This window comes from Malus sylvestris, chromosome 17 (assembly GCF_916048215.2).
Source record: "Malus sylvestris chromosome 17, drMalSylv7.2, whole genome shotgun sequence".
In the NCBI taxonomy this organism is placed as follows: domain Eukaryota; kingdom Viridiplantae; phylum Streptophyta; class Magnoliopsida; order Rosales; family Rosaceae; genus Malus; species Malus sylvestris.
In genome coordinates, this window is record NC_062276.1 from 31155456 (window position 1) to 31176654 (window position 21199).

The 21199-nt window shown below is 37.3% G+C and overlaps 1 protein-coding gene and 1 long non-coding RNA gene across 4 annotated transcripts in view; one reads left to right on the forward strand and one right to left on the reverse strand.

Annotated features, from left to right (window-relative positions):
- The window catches only part of LOC126611473 (F-box/kelch-repeat protein At3g06240-like), an 87331-nt gene extending 72789 nt beyond the window's left edge, over positions 1 to 14542 (reverse strand). Inside the window, exon 1 of one of the 3 annotated variants that reach the window (XM_050279765.1) lies at positions 13847 to 14540. In XM_050279765.1, coding sequence (XP_050135722.1) covers positions 13847 to 14401 — 555 coding nt within the window. In that variant the 5' untranslated portion in view covers positions 14402 to 14540. Of the gene's footprint in view, positions 1 to 13014 lie in introns of those variants that run through there. The other 2 variants (XM_050279764.1, XM_050279766.1) reach the window with 2 other exon arrangements.
- Positions 14543 to 15851: 1309 nt separating this feature from the next.
- Positions 15852 to 17508, forward strand: LOC126611478 (uncharacterized). Its single transcript, XR_007618873.1, has 2 exons — positions 15852 to 16170; positions 16675 to 17508. It is a non-coding gene; the product is annotated as an uncharacterized LOC126611478 (long non-coding RNA).
- The last annotated feature ends 3691 nt before the right edge of the window (positions 17509 to 21199 follow it).

Below are 21199 nucleotides of genomic sequence, written 5' to 3' on the forward strand. Positions count from 1 at the left end.
TGGTTTTTCAAAAGGTTTCCCAAAGCTTAATGAGTCATGCATGTTTAGATTTGATCTGAATACCACAGACGAATTACATGTTTGATATACGCTCTATATTGGGGGTCCAAGTACGCATATATTAGGAACACCTAACCTTCGAAATATGCATCTATAAGTTATAAGTAATTGGGAAAACTATATAAGATTGTTAAGGTGACAGCGGATCCCTAGTGCTTTCTTAATTTGATTTCTACAAAATTGTTTCTTTTTTCTTCATCTTTAATATTGCAGATTAGTTTACTTTATTTAATCAAATTTGTTTTAATTTTAGTAGGTCATAAAATCAATCATCTCAACTTTCTGTTTTACAGTAATTAATTGGAATTGGTTTGCTTGGAAATATTTGATAATCTCTATGAGAAAGACATTGCGAGAACCATTTATAATACAATAACCTTGTCATTCTTGCAAGTATTATAGGAGTTTTTAACCCTTTTGAGCATGTGATAAAATCCCTATCAGTAGATCCGAGCACGAATTGCTCGAATCTGAGTCTAGGGATGATAGGAAGTTGATTGGTTGCTGACTTCAAACACGTCAACACCGACGAAATTAGGCCAAGAATCTTGTCGGAGTTCTGCAACTTCGCCGAAAACTACAGCCGGCTTTTCCTCCTCTAGCTATGTCAAAAACTCACCATATTCAACAACTCATACTAGAATTTGAAAGTACTCAGCACGATCAAGAATACTGTCGGAGTTCGAGACTTAAAATGTTTAATATATATTATATACAATTATATATAATACAATATATCAAATTAATCAACAATCAAACATATAAATTCGAAATCAAACATTATAGAAGAATAATCAACAATCAAGATATAAATTTATTCACTGCAGCGGTGAGAAACCATAACCTTAGAGCAAGTCCATCCCTAAAAAAATCCGCCAGCACCCAGCCCATTTAATCTACTCAGTGAACGGTGATAGACCCCAATAAACTGTAAAATGCCAAATGCATCTCCACCCCTAAAACTAAATAGCCTAGTCAATTTTATTAAAATATTATTAATTTTTATTATAAAATAATAATTTGACTTTTATTTTCCGACTTTTTAATAAAATAAAATAATAATATTATTAAAATATTTTTAATTTCCGCATCTCCACCCGTACACTTCCCTTCCATTCCCACCGCCATCCACCCCTGCACTTCCCTTCCATTCCCACTGCTGCCTCTAAACCTCCTCCTCCCATCCTCCATGTCGTCGCCCTCATGTCCTTCAAATCCCAAGCCGACCTCAACAACAAGCTCATATACACCCTCAACGAGCTTCGACTACTGCATCTCCACAATTCCACACCTCATGTCCTTCAAAATTTTTCAATTTCTGCATCTCCAATCTCCACACCTCTTCATCATCCGCTTCGTCCTCCCGTCCTTCTCCCTCTGTGGCTCCTTCCCTCCCGACACCCTCTCCCGCCTCGACCAGCTCCGCTCTTCAACCTCCACAACAACTCCCTTTCTGGTGCAAAAAAAAAAAAAAAAGGTGGTCGACGTCACGCTGGCGTCAGCACGGCATCAAATGGGCCGGTCCATGGCTCTATCGATTCTTGGCTAGCCTGTGTTGGAAATGTGCCCTAAAACCAATCATATGATGATACTTTACGAACATTTCACATGTTAAACTAATCTAGTTTAATATCAAGGGCAAAGATTATTGTTTGAGCCGTCTCATATAAATGTTATATGCTTAAATGATAAGTCCAAGGAATATGTAATTAGGAGAATTTAATTTAAACAAGTTAGATTCATGAGACCATTCTCTTTCGTATACATATCCTAAACGTTCCTGATCATAGGATTGCCAATTGGGCATTGACAGTCCGTTAAGATCAGTATGTGCTATGTCTTCTCTTAGTGAGAGTGACTGGTCTCGAGTCATTGGTGTGACTGACACCAAGACAAGTACGTAGGTGCTCAATAAGGAATGAGTTCACTGAACACGATCAACGAAGAGTTCTCATACTCATGTCACATGAGAACTCATGGTTGGGATAATGCAAAGTAGTCGTTTGACCTGAGGCATCATAGTTGTCTTGTGGTTAAGTCCTTGATCTTTGATTATGTCAAAGTCACTCCATTCAAGGGTGTCCACGGCATCGTCGGGGTTAAGCCACTTAGCCATGGAGGCAAGTGAATGCGTAACAAGGGATCTCTAACCTTCAAACCGTTTGGGGGAGAATACTCTATGATATGATTAAGAATCTCTGGCCAGAGTATGAATGAGATTTAGGAAGTCGTTCCAAATCACATTCAAGGTAATCATATAAGCACACGAATCACATTGGATAGTAGACATGAATAAACTATCAAACCAAACAATGTGGTCAAAAGTATTGTATTAGAGAAAGACCGTATTGCATTTGTAATCCTAAACTGAATAGGTTCACCACCTCTTCTGATTAGCTTGGGTAACCATGATATGCTGCTAGGTGTCACTCATGGTTTGTGGAAGCCCTAAATGTGTATAATCACTAAAGGGAGAATTGAAAGTAAGTTTCAATTCACAATCGATTTGAAATGGTTTTAATCGCCCACTACCTCTCTAAAAGGAACCTAATGGATCGTACACCATGTAAGGTGGAGATTGAAGAAACAATGGAGATGAGTAAGAATAATTAAATGGTTTAATTATTTATGGCAAGGATTAATTAATATGTTAATTAATCAAACAAATAAGTTCGTTAAAGACCTCGGGATAGTTTTGGGCCTCAAGGCCCAATGGGCTTCGAACGTCAAGCCCATTGACTTAAGTTGTATGACAACTTAATGACAAATAATTCACAAAGGCCTTAAAAGCCCAATGAAACCCTATGGCCGGCCATTTTGTTAAAGGAGTGGGTTTTGGACTTAATTACAAGTTTGCCACTCCAATGAATAAAGGTATAAATATGACTTTATAGCCAAAATTCATTTAGGGTTTTCTTTTGGGGAAAGGATGAGAACATAAGCTCTCCTTTCTCTCTAAAGTGGCCAGCCTCCTTGGAGGGTTTAGCTAGCAATCCTACTACTCCAAGGTCACTCATTTCTTCTCCAATCTAACCTTGGTGAAGAGACTTAGAGGTTCTCAATTTTGGGAACTTGGAGAACCATTTCATCCATCCAAATCCATAGATCTAAGATGCAAAAAATGAAGGCCCTCTCTTTGGGTGATTAGCCTTTGCTTATGCAAATAGAAATCTACAAAGGTATAATTTCTCAACTAACAAATGTTGTTTTAAGTTGAGTCAAGATTCACCAATCTACTAGGCTTTGAATTTCATGGTTAATGTTTTGTTTTTTAGTGCATGCAAGCATGATTCCGCCTTTTAATTGTTAATTGCATGCTATAGATGTTGCTTAAATGAACATGTTTTTCACAATATTTCCTTCAGCCTGGAGACCAGCTTGGGCTGGGTGCTAGCCTATCTGCTGGGCTGGAGTGGATTAGCTGGGTGCTGGCCTAAAGAGTTCCCGGTGAAACTGCTCTTAGTGGCATGGTGACGTCTGTTGGTAGTGTCACGAAAGTTTCGTTGTTCCGTAGAACTCAAAGAAGAAGGAAGGTCGGCAATTTTGAACTGTCTAAGAAAGAGGACAAGTTGCAAGGTTTATGAAAAAGCCTGGGCAAAATGACATTGTTTGGGTTGGGTTAGTTTGATGAGAAAAAAAAAGCCTGGAAAACCTTCAGGCGTAACTCAGCCGCCTAGGCACGCCTCGACCATATCTAAGCGAGTTTAAGACTATTCCTATTGAGCAAGGGCATTTTCACCACCACCATGCCTCCAAATAGCCCCCTAGGTGCTCCTGAAGGCACGTTTTTTAAAACATTGCGTATAATACACGTACATACATACTGTTCATATTTATTACACGTTATTTAGACACATTTTTCAATAATAGGCATACAATTCACGTATCCGATACATATTTTTGACATATTATTGAAAAAACAAAAATAAATAATATTAAAATTTTGAAAAATGATCAATTTTTTTTTTTTTTAAAGAAGTACGATATTCATTAAAAGAGAATTGGAATACATACAAACTAAGGATAGGGTGCAAACTGGGCCTCAATAAAAACTTTGCCGAGGATTTCAACCCGGCCTAAGGAAAAGAGTGTCCCGCACAAACAATAAGCCTATCCTCAAATGACAATATAAAGAGAAATTACAATCCTTCCTCAAATAATATGTCTTGGAGCAAATCTGGAGGCTCCTTGAACCACACCACTTTCTGAAAGCCGCCAATCCCCATTTGAGCAAGTCGATGGGCTGCCAAATTGCCTTCCCTCCGGACATGGCTACACACTGCATTTGACAATTCCGTTATAAAAGACCTCGAATCATTTATCATAGAGCCTGTTTGGATCAAAACTTGAACTTTGGGCTCAGGAGAGGGGGCTGGCCCAAAGGGATGCCTAAAGGAAGAATCGGCCTAGGCCCAGCCAAAGCCCAAAAAACAGAAAAGGGCTTTTCTGACTTGGTGCAGCTCATGAAGACCACTTGCTCACCTACCCAAAGGCCAAGTGGTATAGACTGACCAGCTATACAGCCCATAAAGTACTTTATAATGGCAGAACAAGTAAAATAGTTGATGAGTCACTGCCTCTCAAGTTGCATTCGGGCAAGGCTGCTGCTACAAGAGGCCAAGCTGAGTTGTCTATAAAAGAAGAAAGAGAAATCAGGATTAAGGACACTCAAACAAACAAACAAATGCAAGCACAAACTCTGCTCAAAGCCAGATTTGCCTTCAAAACGAAGCTGTAGTCAGCCCAAGCCTTCATCCCTCTCGGGACAAGCCTTCACTCAAACCCTTGTAATAGCTCTGCTACCCTGTTCAACCTTGTTGTAGTATCGATTTCTCTTTGTAAACTCATCTTCTTACCTCTCCCTAAAAGCTCTCAGACCCTTGATAAACCACAAAGATAGGAACCTGCAAGACGACCAGGCTTGCCCGACAAGGTTAAACCTTGCCTGACCTTCTTTGTTTTTGTCTTTTCATTCATTAGCCTAGCAATATGTTGTATACTTCCCGTTGTATTCAAGTTATTTCTAGTAAGATGGCTATTAAAAGAGTCTCTTAGTACTTGGATCCGATTTGAATATATCTTCATTGTTCAAACCAGATCTAAGTTCTAAGCCCCCGGGCATGTAAATTTGATCAGTTGAAAGTCCTTGGCCTCAAGGCATAAAAAAGAACCTTATGTGGACTTAACCCATCCACGATAATCCTTGATAAACAAGAAGTCCGAAGTTACTTGGGGCGCAAGGCGCAAGTAATCGACCTACCCCTTAGTTTTATTTCTATTATATTATGATTATCATAGAACGCTTAAGCATGGAATGGATTCTGATAGGAAGCCTTAAGGCCTACACCTAAGGCCCCACAAAGGCATCTATTTGGATTCATTCCATTCCGCGGTCTAGAACGTTTGAGTATAAGAACGAATTCTGATAGGAAACCTCAAGGCCTATACCTAAGGCCCCACAAAGGCACCTATTTGGGTTCGTTCTATCTCTCAGATTCGGGTAATCAGAAGTATAATAGTTGTAAGGCTCCTGCAATCAATGGAACAAATATTATATGTTCGAGCACTGGTTTAGTTATTGATGGGAAGTCTCAAGGCCTACACCTAAGGCCCCACAAAGGCACCTGTTATAACTAACACGGTTTCTCGGGCATATATATATATATATATATATATATATATATACAACTAAAACTCGACATCCATTTTACATCTGCCATGCTAAAGATGGCAGTGGCACGCCTGAGTACTTAGAAGTTAATCTTGATTGTGAGCCTCAAGGCCTACACCTAAGGCCCCACAAAGGCACCTCTCAAAGTTAACGTTGTCCTTCTCTTCCAGCCTTGCCCGACAAGCCGTGCCTGACGAGTCTTGCCCGACAAGCCGTGCCTGACGAGTCTTGCCCGACAAGCCGTGCCTGACGAGCCTTGCCCAACAAAACCCGACAGTGAAGCAGAAACCCGACAGCAGCCCTCAACTGGTACCAACCTCCCGGGGAGCTGTGCGCTCGTCAGCCAGAAAAACGTCCCCGACGGAAATTCCCGACGCGAACAGAGCCACACACCGAGTAATTCTCCCCATTACCCTTCATAGCTGCCACCACCAAACTAGAATCGCCTTCAAATTGAACCTTCACATCGCCCAAAGAAAAAGTCCTAACCAGCCCCACCGCACATCGAGTTGCAATCAGCTCCGAGTGAAGGGCCGACACAGAACTCTCAATTGGTCCCGCAATGGCTACAACAAATTTCCCAGTGTGCTCCCTAACCACAACACCATAACCCCCACTTCCCCTGAAGACCACTAGAATTCCACGGCTTATCGAAGTTACATTTTATCCACCCCTCCTCAGGTTTCTTCCCCTTCTGACACTCCCTGGTTACCTTTCAGGTCGCAGGCTTATGCCATTTATGATACTTATGTAACTATCCCTCGGACCTCAAGACAATCTCATGTGGTGCCAGCCGAGCCCTATTCCACAAGTACCTCATTTTGATGCTTCCATAAAGCCCACAACAAAATCAAACAAAGCTCAAGACTCACCATGGATATCTGCTTCACAATATTCCCCAATCACTGGGCAAGAGACATACGTTCACTCCCATTAACCACTCTTAACCCCAGACTTCCTACCCACACTGCCCTCGCCAAGCTACAATCTCTGAGCACATGTTCCATTGATTCGATTTGCACCCCACAAACCACACACACCTCTTCACCCATCACTCTCCGCTTACTCAGGTTCAACCATGTAGGCAAAGAATCCAAGCAAGCACGCCAAACACAAATCTTCACCTTCCTCAAAACATTTGCATTTCATAGCTTCTTCCAAAACTTCTCCCCCACCCCACTCAAGACTGATGAGACACCCGCTACCCCACTGCCGTGACTATCAACTAGTCCCCTAGCCACCTGATATGCACTCTAAACAGTAAACTTACCGCTTCATTCATAATGCCAAATGCGCCGGTCCTCAACATCCCTTACACTAAGGGGAATACTTCAAATTATCTCTACTTCTTCAAGTGAGAATGTATCAACCAGCAATGGAATATCCCATTACTTCATCCCACTCTAGAAAAGTCGTTCCAATGTGTCCTCCATATCCCAGTGCACCGGTAGGGGTGTTAAAATCCAAAAATAATTCTCTCTGGGAACCCAATTATCCTTCCATATCTGAATCTTCTTGCCATTACCCACTTGCCACTAATGGCCTCGGTGATTCACCTCCCTCAAGGCTGCAATACTACTCCATACATAAGAGCTATTGGGAATCACCAGTGCATCCATAAATTCAGACCGAGGGAAATACCGAGCTTTGAACACCTGGAGAGCGAAGGTGTCAGGTTGCTGGAGGAATCGCCAAGCCTGTTTTGCTAGAATAACCAAATTAAAAGCATAGAGATCTCTAAAACCGAGACCCCCCTCGTGTTTAGGCTTACATAAAATCCGCCAGTTAAGCCAATGTATTTTTCCTTTTCCCGGGATCACCACTCCACCAAAATTTAGCTATCATGGAGTACATAGATAATGCTTGTGCCAACGTTTTGACTAATAATTTGCGACCCACACTGCTTAATAAACCACCCTTCCAACTTTGTAACTTCTTCCACAATCTATCCTTTATATACGCAAAAGTTTCCTTCTTCAATTTTCGAACTAGAACTAGCAATCCCAAATATTTATCTTGAAACTCCACCCTTCTTATACCGAGACAATCAGCTAACAACTGCTTATCAAAACTAGTAAGAATCGGACTGAATGAGACACAACTCTTCTCGAAATTCACCGCTTGACCCAACGCCATCTCATACAACCACAAGATTTGTTTGATCTTCAGACACTCTCCAACCATACCACGAGCAAATAGAAAGCTATCGTCGGCAAAAAGAAAGCTATCGTCGGCAAAAAATAAGTGGTGAATACTAGGGGACCCTCGGCACACCCTAATCCCCTGTCCCCATCAGCCTCTGCTCTTCTCAAAAGTGCCAATAAGCCTTCCGCACAAATAACAAACAAGTAGGGAGAAAGAGGGCCCCTCTGTCGAATACCTCTTGCTGGATGCACATAGCACACAGGGTCCCCATTCACCTTAAAAGAATAAGTTACCGTAGTGACACAAAGCATAATCATACGGGTCCAATGCTCTAAGAATCCCATACGATGCATCACGGCTTCCAAAAAGCCCCATTCCACCTGATCATACGCTTTTTTAATATCTAATTTCAGGGCCATAAGCCCATTAAACCCCGACGAGCACTTATGCATATAATGAACTACCTCGGCAGCTACCAAATAATTATCAAAGATTAAACAGCCAGTAATAAAATCACTCTGAGTTGGGGAAATAATACATGGGAGAATAACTTTCAATCTATTTGTAAGTACCTTCGCAATGATCTTATAAAGCACACTACACAGACTGCTTGGGCGTAGTTGCATCATCAACATTGCATCCTTCACCTTAAGGATTAGTGTGACATGGGTATAGTTTATCTTCCGTAATATTTGACCCGAGAGGAGCATGGATCGAACACCATTACATATATCTACACCCACCACTCCCCAATGTTTTTGGTGGAAACCAAGAGACATACCATCAGGGCCAGGGGCTTTTGTAGGATGCATTTAGAAGACAGCACTTTTAATTTCTTCATCCGTGAATGGGCGCTCAAGATCGGTATTCATTTCCTCTGTAACCGAATGAGCAATGTGACCAAGAATCTCCTCACAGTTTAGCCCCCCATTGGAAGTGAACAACTTTGAGAAATATGACACCATAACCTCCTCCATCCTTGCTCGGTCGTCATGCCAAACGCCTTCATCATCCATAAGGCCAAATAAACAGTTACGTTTCTGTCTCTTATTCGCTTTCTGATGGAAGTATTTTGTGTTACGATCACCTAGCTTGAGCCAATTTTCTTTAGATCGTTGCCTCCAAAACTGCTCCTCCTGCTCAAGAAGTCTATTCAATTTGCCAATCAATTCCTTTTTCTGCGCAATAGACTCCTTCAAAAACGGGTGCCCCAATAGACTCGTGAGCTTATCCTCCACTTCCCGAATCTCAATAGGTCTAGTTCCGACATTGCTCCTTGCCCACCTATTTAGCTTCATTCGAGTCATCTTTATTTTCTCTGTAACTTGGAACATCGGTGAACCCTCAACGGTATACTCCCACCCATCCCGTACCACATCCGCCACCCCCTCCTGCATGTGCCAACACTCCTCATACCGAAACTATTTTTTACCAAGAAGGGGAGTACGGCCTGACCAATTAAGCAACACCAGAACATGATCAGACGTCATCTTGTTCAAATGCTTAACAGTGAAACGTGGAAACATGTCCACCCATTTTTTGAGTACACAGGGCTCAATCCAGTCTTATCCTGATTCCACCACCCCTAGTTGTAAACCATGTAAACTTGTTCCCCGAATAACCCTAATCAATGAAGTTACAAAACTCCACAACCGATCGATTTTTTAAAATATCTTTATTTACGTACTATACTCATTAATATAAGCTATTCTATCTTTTGTCCATAGCTTTAATATGTAATGAGGAAGGGAAAAAAACTCAATTTATCCAGACTTGCAACATAAACAAGTTACCAGAGTTGTCATTCTTCTCAAAGTCTTAAACCTTGGAAGTCAAGACTCTTAACAACTCTATCATTTTCTTTTCTCAAACACTTTATGCTATTGCATGGCCTTAGTAAGCCATCTCTTAATTTGTAGTAGGATTTCCAGCTACAGTGAATTGGTTTTAACTATCCGGAGAAATATTTAAATTAATTAAAATAATGGAATAAGGGTTATGAAGTTTATATACATCCATATATTTTTTGGGCATGGAAATTCGACAAAGTAGTTGAGGTAAGGATCCTCTCATGCATTTACAGCATCCACATGCAGTTTCCTTTCGAGCATTTCAAACCCTCTAAAGAGGCTCACAATTTCAAGTCAAGTCCCTTTCCCTCCTCCACATATATATGTCCCCGAAATAACGTAAAATTACAAACCCTCTAATGTAAATGTTGGAAGGGAAAATGAAACGTTATAGCTAAATGATCCCTTTTCTTAATCTATAGCCAGGGCATACGATTACCTTTTTGCTGATGAAATGCAACCAGAGACTAAGTGCTGCTTTTTGGGAATCCATTTCTTATGAAATGCTTTTGATCAGGAAATCCTTTACAAAGCTACCAACTTTGAGCCAGCGGAACATACATAGGCAGTTAATAGTGTGCATTTTTGCTTACCACGGTCAAGTGTTGGTAATGATTACCATCCTACTTATTATCATTGAATGAGTTAAATTTGATATTTGTGTATATCAACTACACAAATCTTGAAATTTAAACTTATCTAACGGTAATAAATAGGATGGTGAAGATAATCGTTACTTGGGGTAGTAAGCAAAAATATTCTCTAGGTTAATAATAGTAAAGAATATAAAAACCGTTATTATAATAGGTACACGCCATATATAAAACTGTGAAAGTTACAATAATAGGTTCAATTATTGATAGTGGTCAAGGTGGAAGAACAATGCCAGCCATACACTTTATTCGAAGGTCATGGAATGGAAGCATTCCTCCTGGAGACATACAACAAACCAATCTTAAGTCTTAACTGTCAAGCTCGAGTCTTCTTCTTCTTATTGCAACCCCACAAATTTTAAATGCCTTGTGATCTTACAATATGTTTGAAGAATTTCTTACTCCTTAACTACGCTAATTGGACTGCAAGCAACTATATTTTTCTTTAATACAATGTTATTATGAAAGGGACGGAGAGATGGGCTACAATGAGACAAACATCAAAATTTGATATTGAACTTGATGTATATGAGAGTCGAACCTAAAATTTGTCACCTATAAGCCGAGATAGATCCTAGTAATAAGTGACATAGCTAAACAAATAGTTTAGTGGTATCTCAAATTCCAATGATGAAATAGGTTACCAATTTCGAAACCCTACTCCCCCTTCTACAGTCGGTGACGGATCTGGCGTAACAATCTTTGAAGGAGGGGGGGGGGCAATAACAAATTTGTTAACACTAGTATAATTCCATTCAGTTCAATTTGTTGTTAGCCAATTAACATGGAAGCTGAGAGGGCCATGACAAACTTCAATCCACATGTAGATGCACGACGCTCTTCTTTTGACTATAATGTTCTTTGACTGAAATCTTGTTGGTTTTCAGTTTTTGATCAAAATCTCTTATATTGAAGTAATAATGTATTTCTATGTAGGTTATTATATTTTTTCAATTAAAAATTGAAATTTGTAATTATTTATATTAACGTATATTTGAAGAATTAAAATAATTAATTTAAATAAATAAATATTTAAAATTTAAAAAAAAAATAAGTTGTCGAATTTTTTAAAGTAAAGTTTTAGCAATGCACTTACATATTGTTGACATACCCGTTCCGTATTTTACTAACTATTGTTGACATACCCGTTCCGTACTTTTGGATTCATACGCTATGTTGCATTGTCCGTTTCCTGGTTCTGTTTTTTTTACTTTTGAATCCAAATGTAAAAATCAGAAGTCGCGCAAGGTGAAGCATAATGCAGTGTCATTTCCTACCTCTGTTTTTTACATTTGGATTTAGACACTACACTGCAATGTCCATTTCCTGGTTCTTTTTTTTTTTTTTTTGTCTCAAAGATAGAATTTATTAGATTCTAATTTACATCTTCCCCCAGGATATTGAAAATAAAATCTGGGCCAATAAAACCCCATAAATAAAAACCTCCATAATTGTAGACATAAGAGGCAACAGCATGAGCAGTGTGGTTGCACCTCTGATAGGCATACATGAACGTTGCATTTTGGAATGTTTGAGCGAGATTCTAGATGTCATCAATGATATTCTCCAAGGATGCATCGGTTCCAGTTTCCTTTTTAATCATCTGCACGATTATCTTTGCATCAGTTTCAATCTCAATATACTAGATGCCTTCCTTTGCACACTCCTGCAGCGCTGCCCTCAACGCAGTAGATTCAGTTATTTCATCAGAAAGGAAATACAGGTCTCCCTATCCAACTGCAGAGTGCAACAGGCCGGCAAAGTTGCTTATAACCCATCCCACTCCACCTTTATGTGATTGTGGATTCCAGGCTGCATCACAATTCACCTTAAGTGTCCCAAACTCTGGTCTTTTCCATCTCACCATTCTTCCTGCAAATTCCAGCTCATTGGTTCTTCCATTGCATTTGTGGTTGTTGTGCTTCCCCGTTGTGCTTCCTTATATTCAAACATTTATATTATTATTATGTTTCTCACATTTGAATTTAGACGATTCAATGTAGTGTCCATTTCCTAGTTCCGTTTCCTTAAGTTGAGTAGACTTCTCCATGTAAACGAATGGTGCGACATAGAGAGAGTGAGAGAATATTCATGTTCTTACTATTCATAATAGCTTAAAGCCCATATGACATTCATAGAGAGAGAAAGACAGAGAATGATATAAGAGTCAAGTTCTAACTATTTATAATGACTTAAAGCCCATGTGGCATTCATCATTGACCTATGCCTAATTAGTAAAAATATACCATAGATTAAGCCTAGAACAAAAATATGCCATTAATATGTGGCTAAATAGTAATGTTTTTATTGACTTTTAACTAAATTACCTAAAATTTTATTTGATTATGTTAAGGGGTGTTGGAACCAATTGTCCAACATCGGCCAGACGGCCAAAGAGAAAGCAATTTAAATAGAAATACCCCTCTTTAACTAACACCGAGGGTTTTTGTGATAAAAACTTCACACCTGACGGATTGAGTAGGTGGTAAAGTGGGGATAGTATCGGTGTTGTTAGGGTGAGCCCTCGGCCCGTCGACCCGAAAATTCTACAAAGGGATAAAAAGTTATTACGTTTTTAAGAAGGGAATTCTGAAGAAAAGAAAAAAGAAAACGTAAGGGAATATTGTTAATATTAATTAAACTTCAAAAAAAAAATTATCATACACTTTCAAATCGAATAACATTACAAAATGTGGAAAGCCCAAAACTAAAGGTTGTCCATGATAAACAAACATAGTACAAAGGCCACAAAGGAAAATTAGAAGATGCCAACTCAAGCCTTATATCATGCATACAAGTTAAATATGAGAAAATTGAACTTTTCCCTCAATTCAATTGACTAGAACAATACTTTTCACGTAATCTACAACCCTATTCTCATTAATAATAACAGGAATATGAAGATACTTGAAATTTCCGGTACAAGAATTATAAGAGGCAGCTCTTCCATCGGAGGCAATCATAAGAAGCTCATCACGTTTCCAAGGTGTCAATGGAAACTCCATGTCTTTAAAAGGTCCAGCAGTTAAGTGTTTTGTCCATGGACTCTTAAATCCGTCATTGTAATCCATGACCCATATTTCAAATAATGTGGAAGGCTCTTCGTAACTAGAGCAATAATAAGTGAGGGATTCATTATACAGAAAAATACCATCACGCTTAAAACCGAATTCTCCCCTAAAAGGCAATTCTATCATATCAGATATTTCATTAGCTAAATCAAATGAAAATATGTATTCCTCTACATCGCATGACAACCAATAACAAAACCCTTTCAAATACACTGAATAAGAAAATGGTTCGCTATATGATGATAATATTTTGCTTAATATATCAATCGTGATCTCTTTCCAAGAGTTAGCAGCCATGGTGTATACTTCAGCAGTGTGAGGAAGAGCAATATGCTCGATATATGTTTCTCCATCATCTGAATACTCACAATCATAATTATCTATAATTCGCACAACCTTGTATTCTTTAGCTTTGCAATCATAACCAAATCCCAGTCCTTTAAGTGTCGTTTCCAATCCGAATTTTTCTTTTACCCCGGGAAGGGGTAGAAGAAGGCATGAATCAGGAAGTTGCCTGAATTCCCCCGTTGCAGGATTGCACAAAAAGAAATTTTCGTCTACTGTTACACAAACAATCCCATCGCAATAACCGTGAATCTCTACTTCATGATGGTCATCCTTTAGAAACGGTGCATTAGTTAGGTCCTCAATATCATAATGAAGCTCATCACCATCAATGGAAAGATTAATCACGGACCATAAAACTCCTTGTTTCCAACTCTCTTCCGAGCAAACGTGAGCCTGAGAACAGTTGAGAAGGATACAAGTGGAGGATGAGAGTTTGTTGTCCACAGAATCGCTGAGGTGTTTGGCCACAAAACATGGACTATTGATAAGAGTGCACCAAGATTTGCGTATGCATTTGAATCGCATCAGAGACTTGGGTGGCAACCTGGACAAGATTTCAACCATCCTATCTTCAGGAGTTTCACATTCACGCACCTGGGACATTTCGGCAATTTTGTTCCATGCACATGAATTATTCACACGTATATATACACAGGAAATACACCACCAATTTGAGAGCCAAACTAAATCAAACTCCAAGTCCCTAGGCCTGGTAGGTCAAGGTTCAATTATTAAACATATTACCCCAAAAGATGCCAAAATTCAACAGTACTAAATAAACTTAGTCCCACAACCACAACATATTTAGCTATCAAAGAAAACAGGGGCGATCCAGAGTAGGCGAGTATTTCAAAGAAAACAGGGACGAGCCAGTCAGTTTCGAGTTTTATGGAGAATCTTACGTTCAAATTTTACTATTTTTCAAGTTTTTTTATTGATATAAATAACAATTCAAATTTTACTTTTTAAGTCTAGACTAAATTGATGATAAAGTGAGTGTGATATCCGTATATAGCCAGCTTGTAACATCACATGATTTTAACTAACTAACAAAGAAAAATTCACATGTTCACACGATTTTTAATTAATTAAGCCAATTTTTTCTTTAGAAATACAATCACATAACCGCATCCTTATTACAGCTAAGAGTTTTTCTATTTAAAGACCACTTCTCATTTAAGTTTACCCAAATTTCTATGCACGTCCAAGGTTCTAATAAACGCTAGATGTTAATCGGGTGGTAGACTGGGACCTAGTGCCTAGGCTTCTAGGCAGATTTAACCAAATTTATTATATATTGAATAAATAAGTGTCTATTTATACTTAAAAAAAATATGTGATTGAATTGAGAAACAGAAATTGCGAAATAAATGATATATATATATTGTAAAGTATTAGAACATATTGAAAACATGGGGAATAAGCATATATAATGAATATTCATTTAAGTATTCAACAAGCCTCTTACAAAATACAAAATGAAAACTATGGATTTTTTGTCTAAGTGAAAGTCGTGATCTAGACAGATGCTTAAGCATGTCTAGGTGCACTTTTTTAATTTTCAAAAACCTAAAAACTAATCAAGACCAACCGTCTAGTGTAGAAAAGTGTCTAGGCCCCATTTAAATTTTAAAATTTAAACATTTTTCTAAATTCACCACATTCTTCCAAAAATACCATCAAACACCAACACCATATCCGCAAACACCCTAACGCAGCCTCCCATACACCCCTAGTTTCTGAACTCAGTGAGCATTTCCAACGGTGGAAAGCAAGGGAACAAATATTGTCCAAAACTCATAAACATTGCTCCACCACCCCAAAAATTGAAAGACAATCAGTAGGCCCTACTATACCCAACTAACTTCCAAGGCAAGTCTTGCCCGAGCTGCTAGGCAAAGATTATTGGGAAATTGACAGCAATGAGAATTTCCTTAATCTAGGAACCAAAATAGAATTTTTGAGATATGCAAGGAACATGTACACGATATGCACAACAATATACTAAAAATAGAATTTCTCTAAAATTTAAAATGACAAATTGTCTTCTTATATAAATAAGTTATATCGTCCAACCCGGTCAGCATTTTCTTCTTCCCTCTCCGAGAACCTCGAATGGCGTGGCCCCTAGGTCCTTGTCCAAAACCCCCAACTGGCGCCACCCCCCATCTCGACGAACCTTAACCTCGAACAGCGCAACCCCCTACTCGACAAACCTTAAGTTTCCAAATACTTGTCCACTTTTCAAACCCACGGGAAGTTTCCAAATTCTTCTACACTTTTCCGACCGATCGAATTTTCCGACAATCGGCGCCGTTTTTACTCTTGTGGCCAACGATTCAGACAGATTTAATGGCAAAATAAAAAAAGAAGTACGTTTTTAATTGAATTCATTATTTGATCTTAGGATTTTTTCAATTTGGGAATTTAGGGTTTTGGGTGTGATTGACTGTTTTGTGCAATTAATTTGGGGAACGTTAACGGACTAGAGGGTTGTGTAATTGCATGTATTTTGAAGTTAATTTTAGTCATGGTTTGTTTCATCTATATTGAATTTTTCATTTTTGCATATTGTGTACATATTCTGGGCATGTGTATATGATATTGCTGGAAATTAATTGATTAAGTTGTACTTTGGTTGATGAATTGGTGTAGATGTTGCGCATACTTGCTTGAATTTGGTACATATTGTGTGCATATCATATGGTGCTGATGTTGGGCATACTTGCTTTGAATTTGGTTGATGAATTGGTTGAATTTGATCTATATGAAAGACTGCATATACTACGCATTTCCTGTGTGCATGTTTATGTTATTAATTTGATGTGCGTATAAAACCTTATGGTTGTCATTGTTGGATTGAAAGGCTGTATTAGAAATCTTGCAGGTCGAAAGTGAAATGGTTCTCCTCCAACAGAACTTGTGTGTCCGCCTGACAAGGTGTTTCTTGCCATCATTTCGTGTCTGTTGTACACAACGGGGTTTCGTTATAACATAAGAGTGAGATTTTCAAGAGAGCACCTAAACAAATTCGAGGATCCTTGTTTCGATCATCTCATTGACGTGGACCGCATTGACTGGTTTGGACAGCTGAACCACTACGCTATATTTAAGGCTGTAAAGGATAAAGTGACCAACGATTCCATATCCTTTCTTTTTGGGGAAGATGTTGCAACATTCAGGAGTCGGGAATTCTGTTTGATCAGTGACCTAAAGTTTGGTGAATTCCCACTAGAAGCAAGAGGAATGTCGTATACGAGAGACATATCTCAGAAGAAAGAAGAAGATATCCCTAAAACAATTGGAGGACCAACTCAATGTCTGCCAAAACCAAGATAATATGTACAAGTTGGGGCTACCGTACTTCGTCCACTTCGTTCTTTTGGGGAAACAGAATGACTCAATTATCTAGTACCATCTGCTTGACTTGGTAGACAGCGAAGAAAAGTGGGAGACCTATCCTTGGGGTTCGGCGTCGTTCCATTTGTTGATGCCAACCATCAGGATCGCTGCTTTGACCCGGTACACCTATATAAAAGAAAAAGGGGTGACTACCTACCAGGATTCTTATAACCTGAGGGGGCTCCCCTATGTCTTCCAGGTAATTTTATTTTTCTTTTTTCTTATAAGTTTAACGTACTTTTGCATTTGTTTCCGTTGTAACTTTTTGATAGTATCAATTTCAATTTTACAAATTACGTTGTTCGAAACCTTGTCCTACGTAAAGACAAAAACAACTCGAGGGTGTGGATTGAGATTCCTGAGTTGTTGCCCCGGATTTTCCCACTAGATATGAAATTCTAAATCCACCAGAGGATGACAGTATTCCTACATGTGATTTAGAATTGCTTGCCAAAATATTAAAATGTCTAATTAATGGTTGTATACAAAGAACGAAAATATAAGGCAAGAGGGGGTTACCATGTCGAATTCCTTTCTTGGGGTAAAAGTAACCGTGAGTATACACATTTATCACAATCGAGAAAGATGTAAATGTATTACATTCCATAATCAGGTTCACCAACCTTTCCGCAAAACCAAATCTAAGGACATACGTAATGAACTCCCAGTTTAGATAACCATAGGCTTTCTCCAAATCCAATTTAATCCTCATCACTCTCGCCCTGCCTTTCTTCCCTTTAAAACTGGAAAACATCTCATGAGCAATAAGATAAGTATCATGAATAGAACGTCCATGATTAAAAGCCCCTTGATTACCTAAAATACAAAGATCAAGAAGAGGTTTCAATCTCTTAATAATAACCTTGGTAATTATTTTAGGGCGTTGTTATTAGCACTCTAAAATTCTCATTTTGTACTCCAAACTTTCTATAATTAGAAAGAAAAATACACTTACGAGGAGTGTAGAATGAGATTTTTGGAGTGTCTATAACAGTTCCTTTATTTTATAACTAACATTACAAAGACTTGTAGGTCTGCAATTATTTACCAATTCAGGATTTTCAATTTTTTGCATAAGAGAAATGTTAGTGTGATTAATAATCCTTAAGCTTGAATTCTTCTCAAAGAAATCCTTAACCATTGGGACAACCAAATCTTTGATCGTATCCATATACTCATGGTATAAACTTGCATATCCGGACCAGGAGCTTTCAAAGCACCAATGCTTTTAACTGCCTCCCATATAGGCCTGGCAATTCCTGACACGACCCGATAACCCGACACGACACGACACGAAATTAACAGGTGTTCGGGTCGACACGATAACGAAACGGGTCGTTATCGGATAACCCGATAAGCACCTGTTAAGATAACGGGTTTGTTCGGGTATACACGTGGGTAACACGATACACGATAAGCAGAATATTAATTTAATAATTTATAACCCTAAAAAAATACTATAATAATTATATATATATATATATTAATTTAACAATTTTATACCCCTAAAAACTATAATAATTATATATATATATATATATATATATTAAATTAACTATAATAATTATAATAATTATATATACTATAATAATTATACCCAAAATATTAACTATAATAATTATATATATATATATATATATATATATTAAATTTTATACCCCTAAAAACTATAATAATTATACATACAAAATAAATAGATTTAAATCTACTTAATAAATAAATACATATACACACACACACACACCATTGAACTTCATGGGATACGAATTATACGAAACTAATTTCAACGATCCAACCGTCAAACATGTTTGTATATACTTCGAGATCGCATACGTCAAAAATTGCAAAAAATAAAAATTCAGAGACCAAGTAATGGGACAAAACTTTTTGACGGTTATCAACGAAAAATCACTATTTAACGGTCATTTTAACTCCGATTTTGATGATTTTTTACAACCACACTCTTTGACCCTATATGAATACAATGATTACATTCGATATTCAATTTAAAATATTTACACTAGTGGATACCACAAAATCTTATGTTATACTTAATAAAAGTATGAATAAAATCTTAAGTATTAGTGAATCTATTGTTTTGATGGGATACTCATTCTACAAAACTAGTTTCAATAATCCAACCGTCAAACATGTTTGTATATACTTCAAGATCGCATACGCCAAAAATTGCAAAAAACAAACATTCAGAGATCAAGTAACGAGACAAAAGTTTTCGACGGTTATAAACGAAAAATCACGATTTAACGGTTATTTTAACTCCGATTTTGATGATTTTTGACAACTACACTCCTTGACCCTATATGAATACAAGTAATGAATTCGATCTTCAATTTAAAATATTTACACTAGTGGATACCACAAAATCTTATGTTATACTTAATAAAAGTATATATAAACTATTAAGTATTAGTGAATTTATTGTTTTGATGGGATACTCATTCTACGAAACTAGTTTCAAAGATCCAACCGTCAAACATGTTTGTATATACCTCGAGATCGTATACGTCAAAAATTACAAAAAACAAACATTCAGAGATCAATTAACGGGACAAAACTTTTCGACGGTTATAAAAAGAAAAATCACGATTTAACGGTCATTTTAACTCTGATTTTGATGATTTTTTGCAGCTACACTCCTTGACCTTATATGAATACAATGATTGAATTCGATCTTCAATTTAAAATATTTACACTAGTGGATACCATAAAATCTTATATTATACTTAATAAAAGTATGAATAAACTATTAAGTATTAGTGAATCTATTGTTTTGATAGGATACTCATTCTACGAAACTAGTTTCAATGATCCAACCGTCAAACATGTTTATATATACTTCGAGATCGCATACGCCAAAAATTACAAAAAACAAACATTCAAAGATCAAGTAACGGGACAAAACATTTCGACGGTTATAAACGAAAAATCACGATTTAACGGTCATTTTAACTCCGATTTTGATGATTTTTTACAACTACACTCCTTGACCTTATATGAATACAATGATTGAATTCGATCTTCAATTTAAAATATTTACACTAGTGGATACCACAAAATCTTATGTTATACTTAATAAAAGTATGAATAAACTCTTAAGTATTAGTGAATCTATTGTTTTGATGGGATACTCATTCTACGAAACTAGTTTCAATGATCCAACCATAAAACATGTTTGTATATATTTCGAGATTGCATACGCCAAAAATTGAAAAAAAACAAACATTCAGAGAGCAAGTAACGGGACAAAACTTTTCGACGGTTATAAACGAAAAATCACAATTTAACGGTTAATTTAACTCCGATTTTGATGATTTTTTACAACTACACTCCTTGACCTTATATGAATACAATGATTGAATTCGATCTTCAATTTAAAATATTTACACTAGTGGATACCACAAAATCTTATGTTATACTTAATAAAAGTATGAATGAACTCTTAAGTATTAGTGAATCTATTGTTTTGATGAGATACTCATTCTACGAAACTAGTTTCAATGATCCAACCGTCAAACATGTTTGTATATATTTCGAGATCGCATACGCCAAAAATTGCAAAAAACAAACATTCAGAGAGCAAGTAACGGGACAAAACTTTTCGACGGTTATAAACGAAAAATCACGATTTAACGGTTAATTTAACTCCAAGTTTGATGATTTTTTACAACTACACTCCTTGATCTTATATAAATACAATGATTGAATTCGATCTTCAAATTAAAATATTTACACTAGTGGATACCACAAAATCTTATGTTATACTTAATAAAAGTATGAATAAACTATTAAGTATTAGTGAATCTATTGTTTTGATGGGATACTCATTCTACGAAATTAGTTTCAAAGATCAAACCGTCAAACATGTTTGTATATACTTCGAGATCGCATACGTCAAAAATTACAAAAAACAAACATTCAGAGATCAATTAACGGGACAAAACTTTTCGACAGTTATAAAAAGAAAAATCACGATTTAAC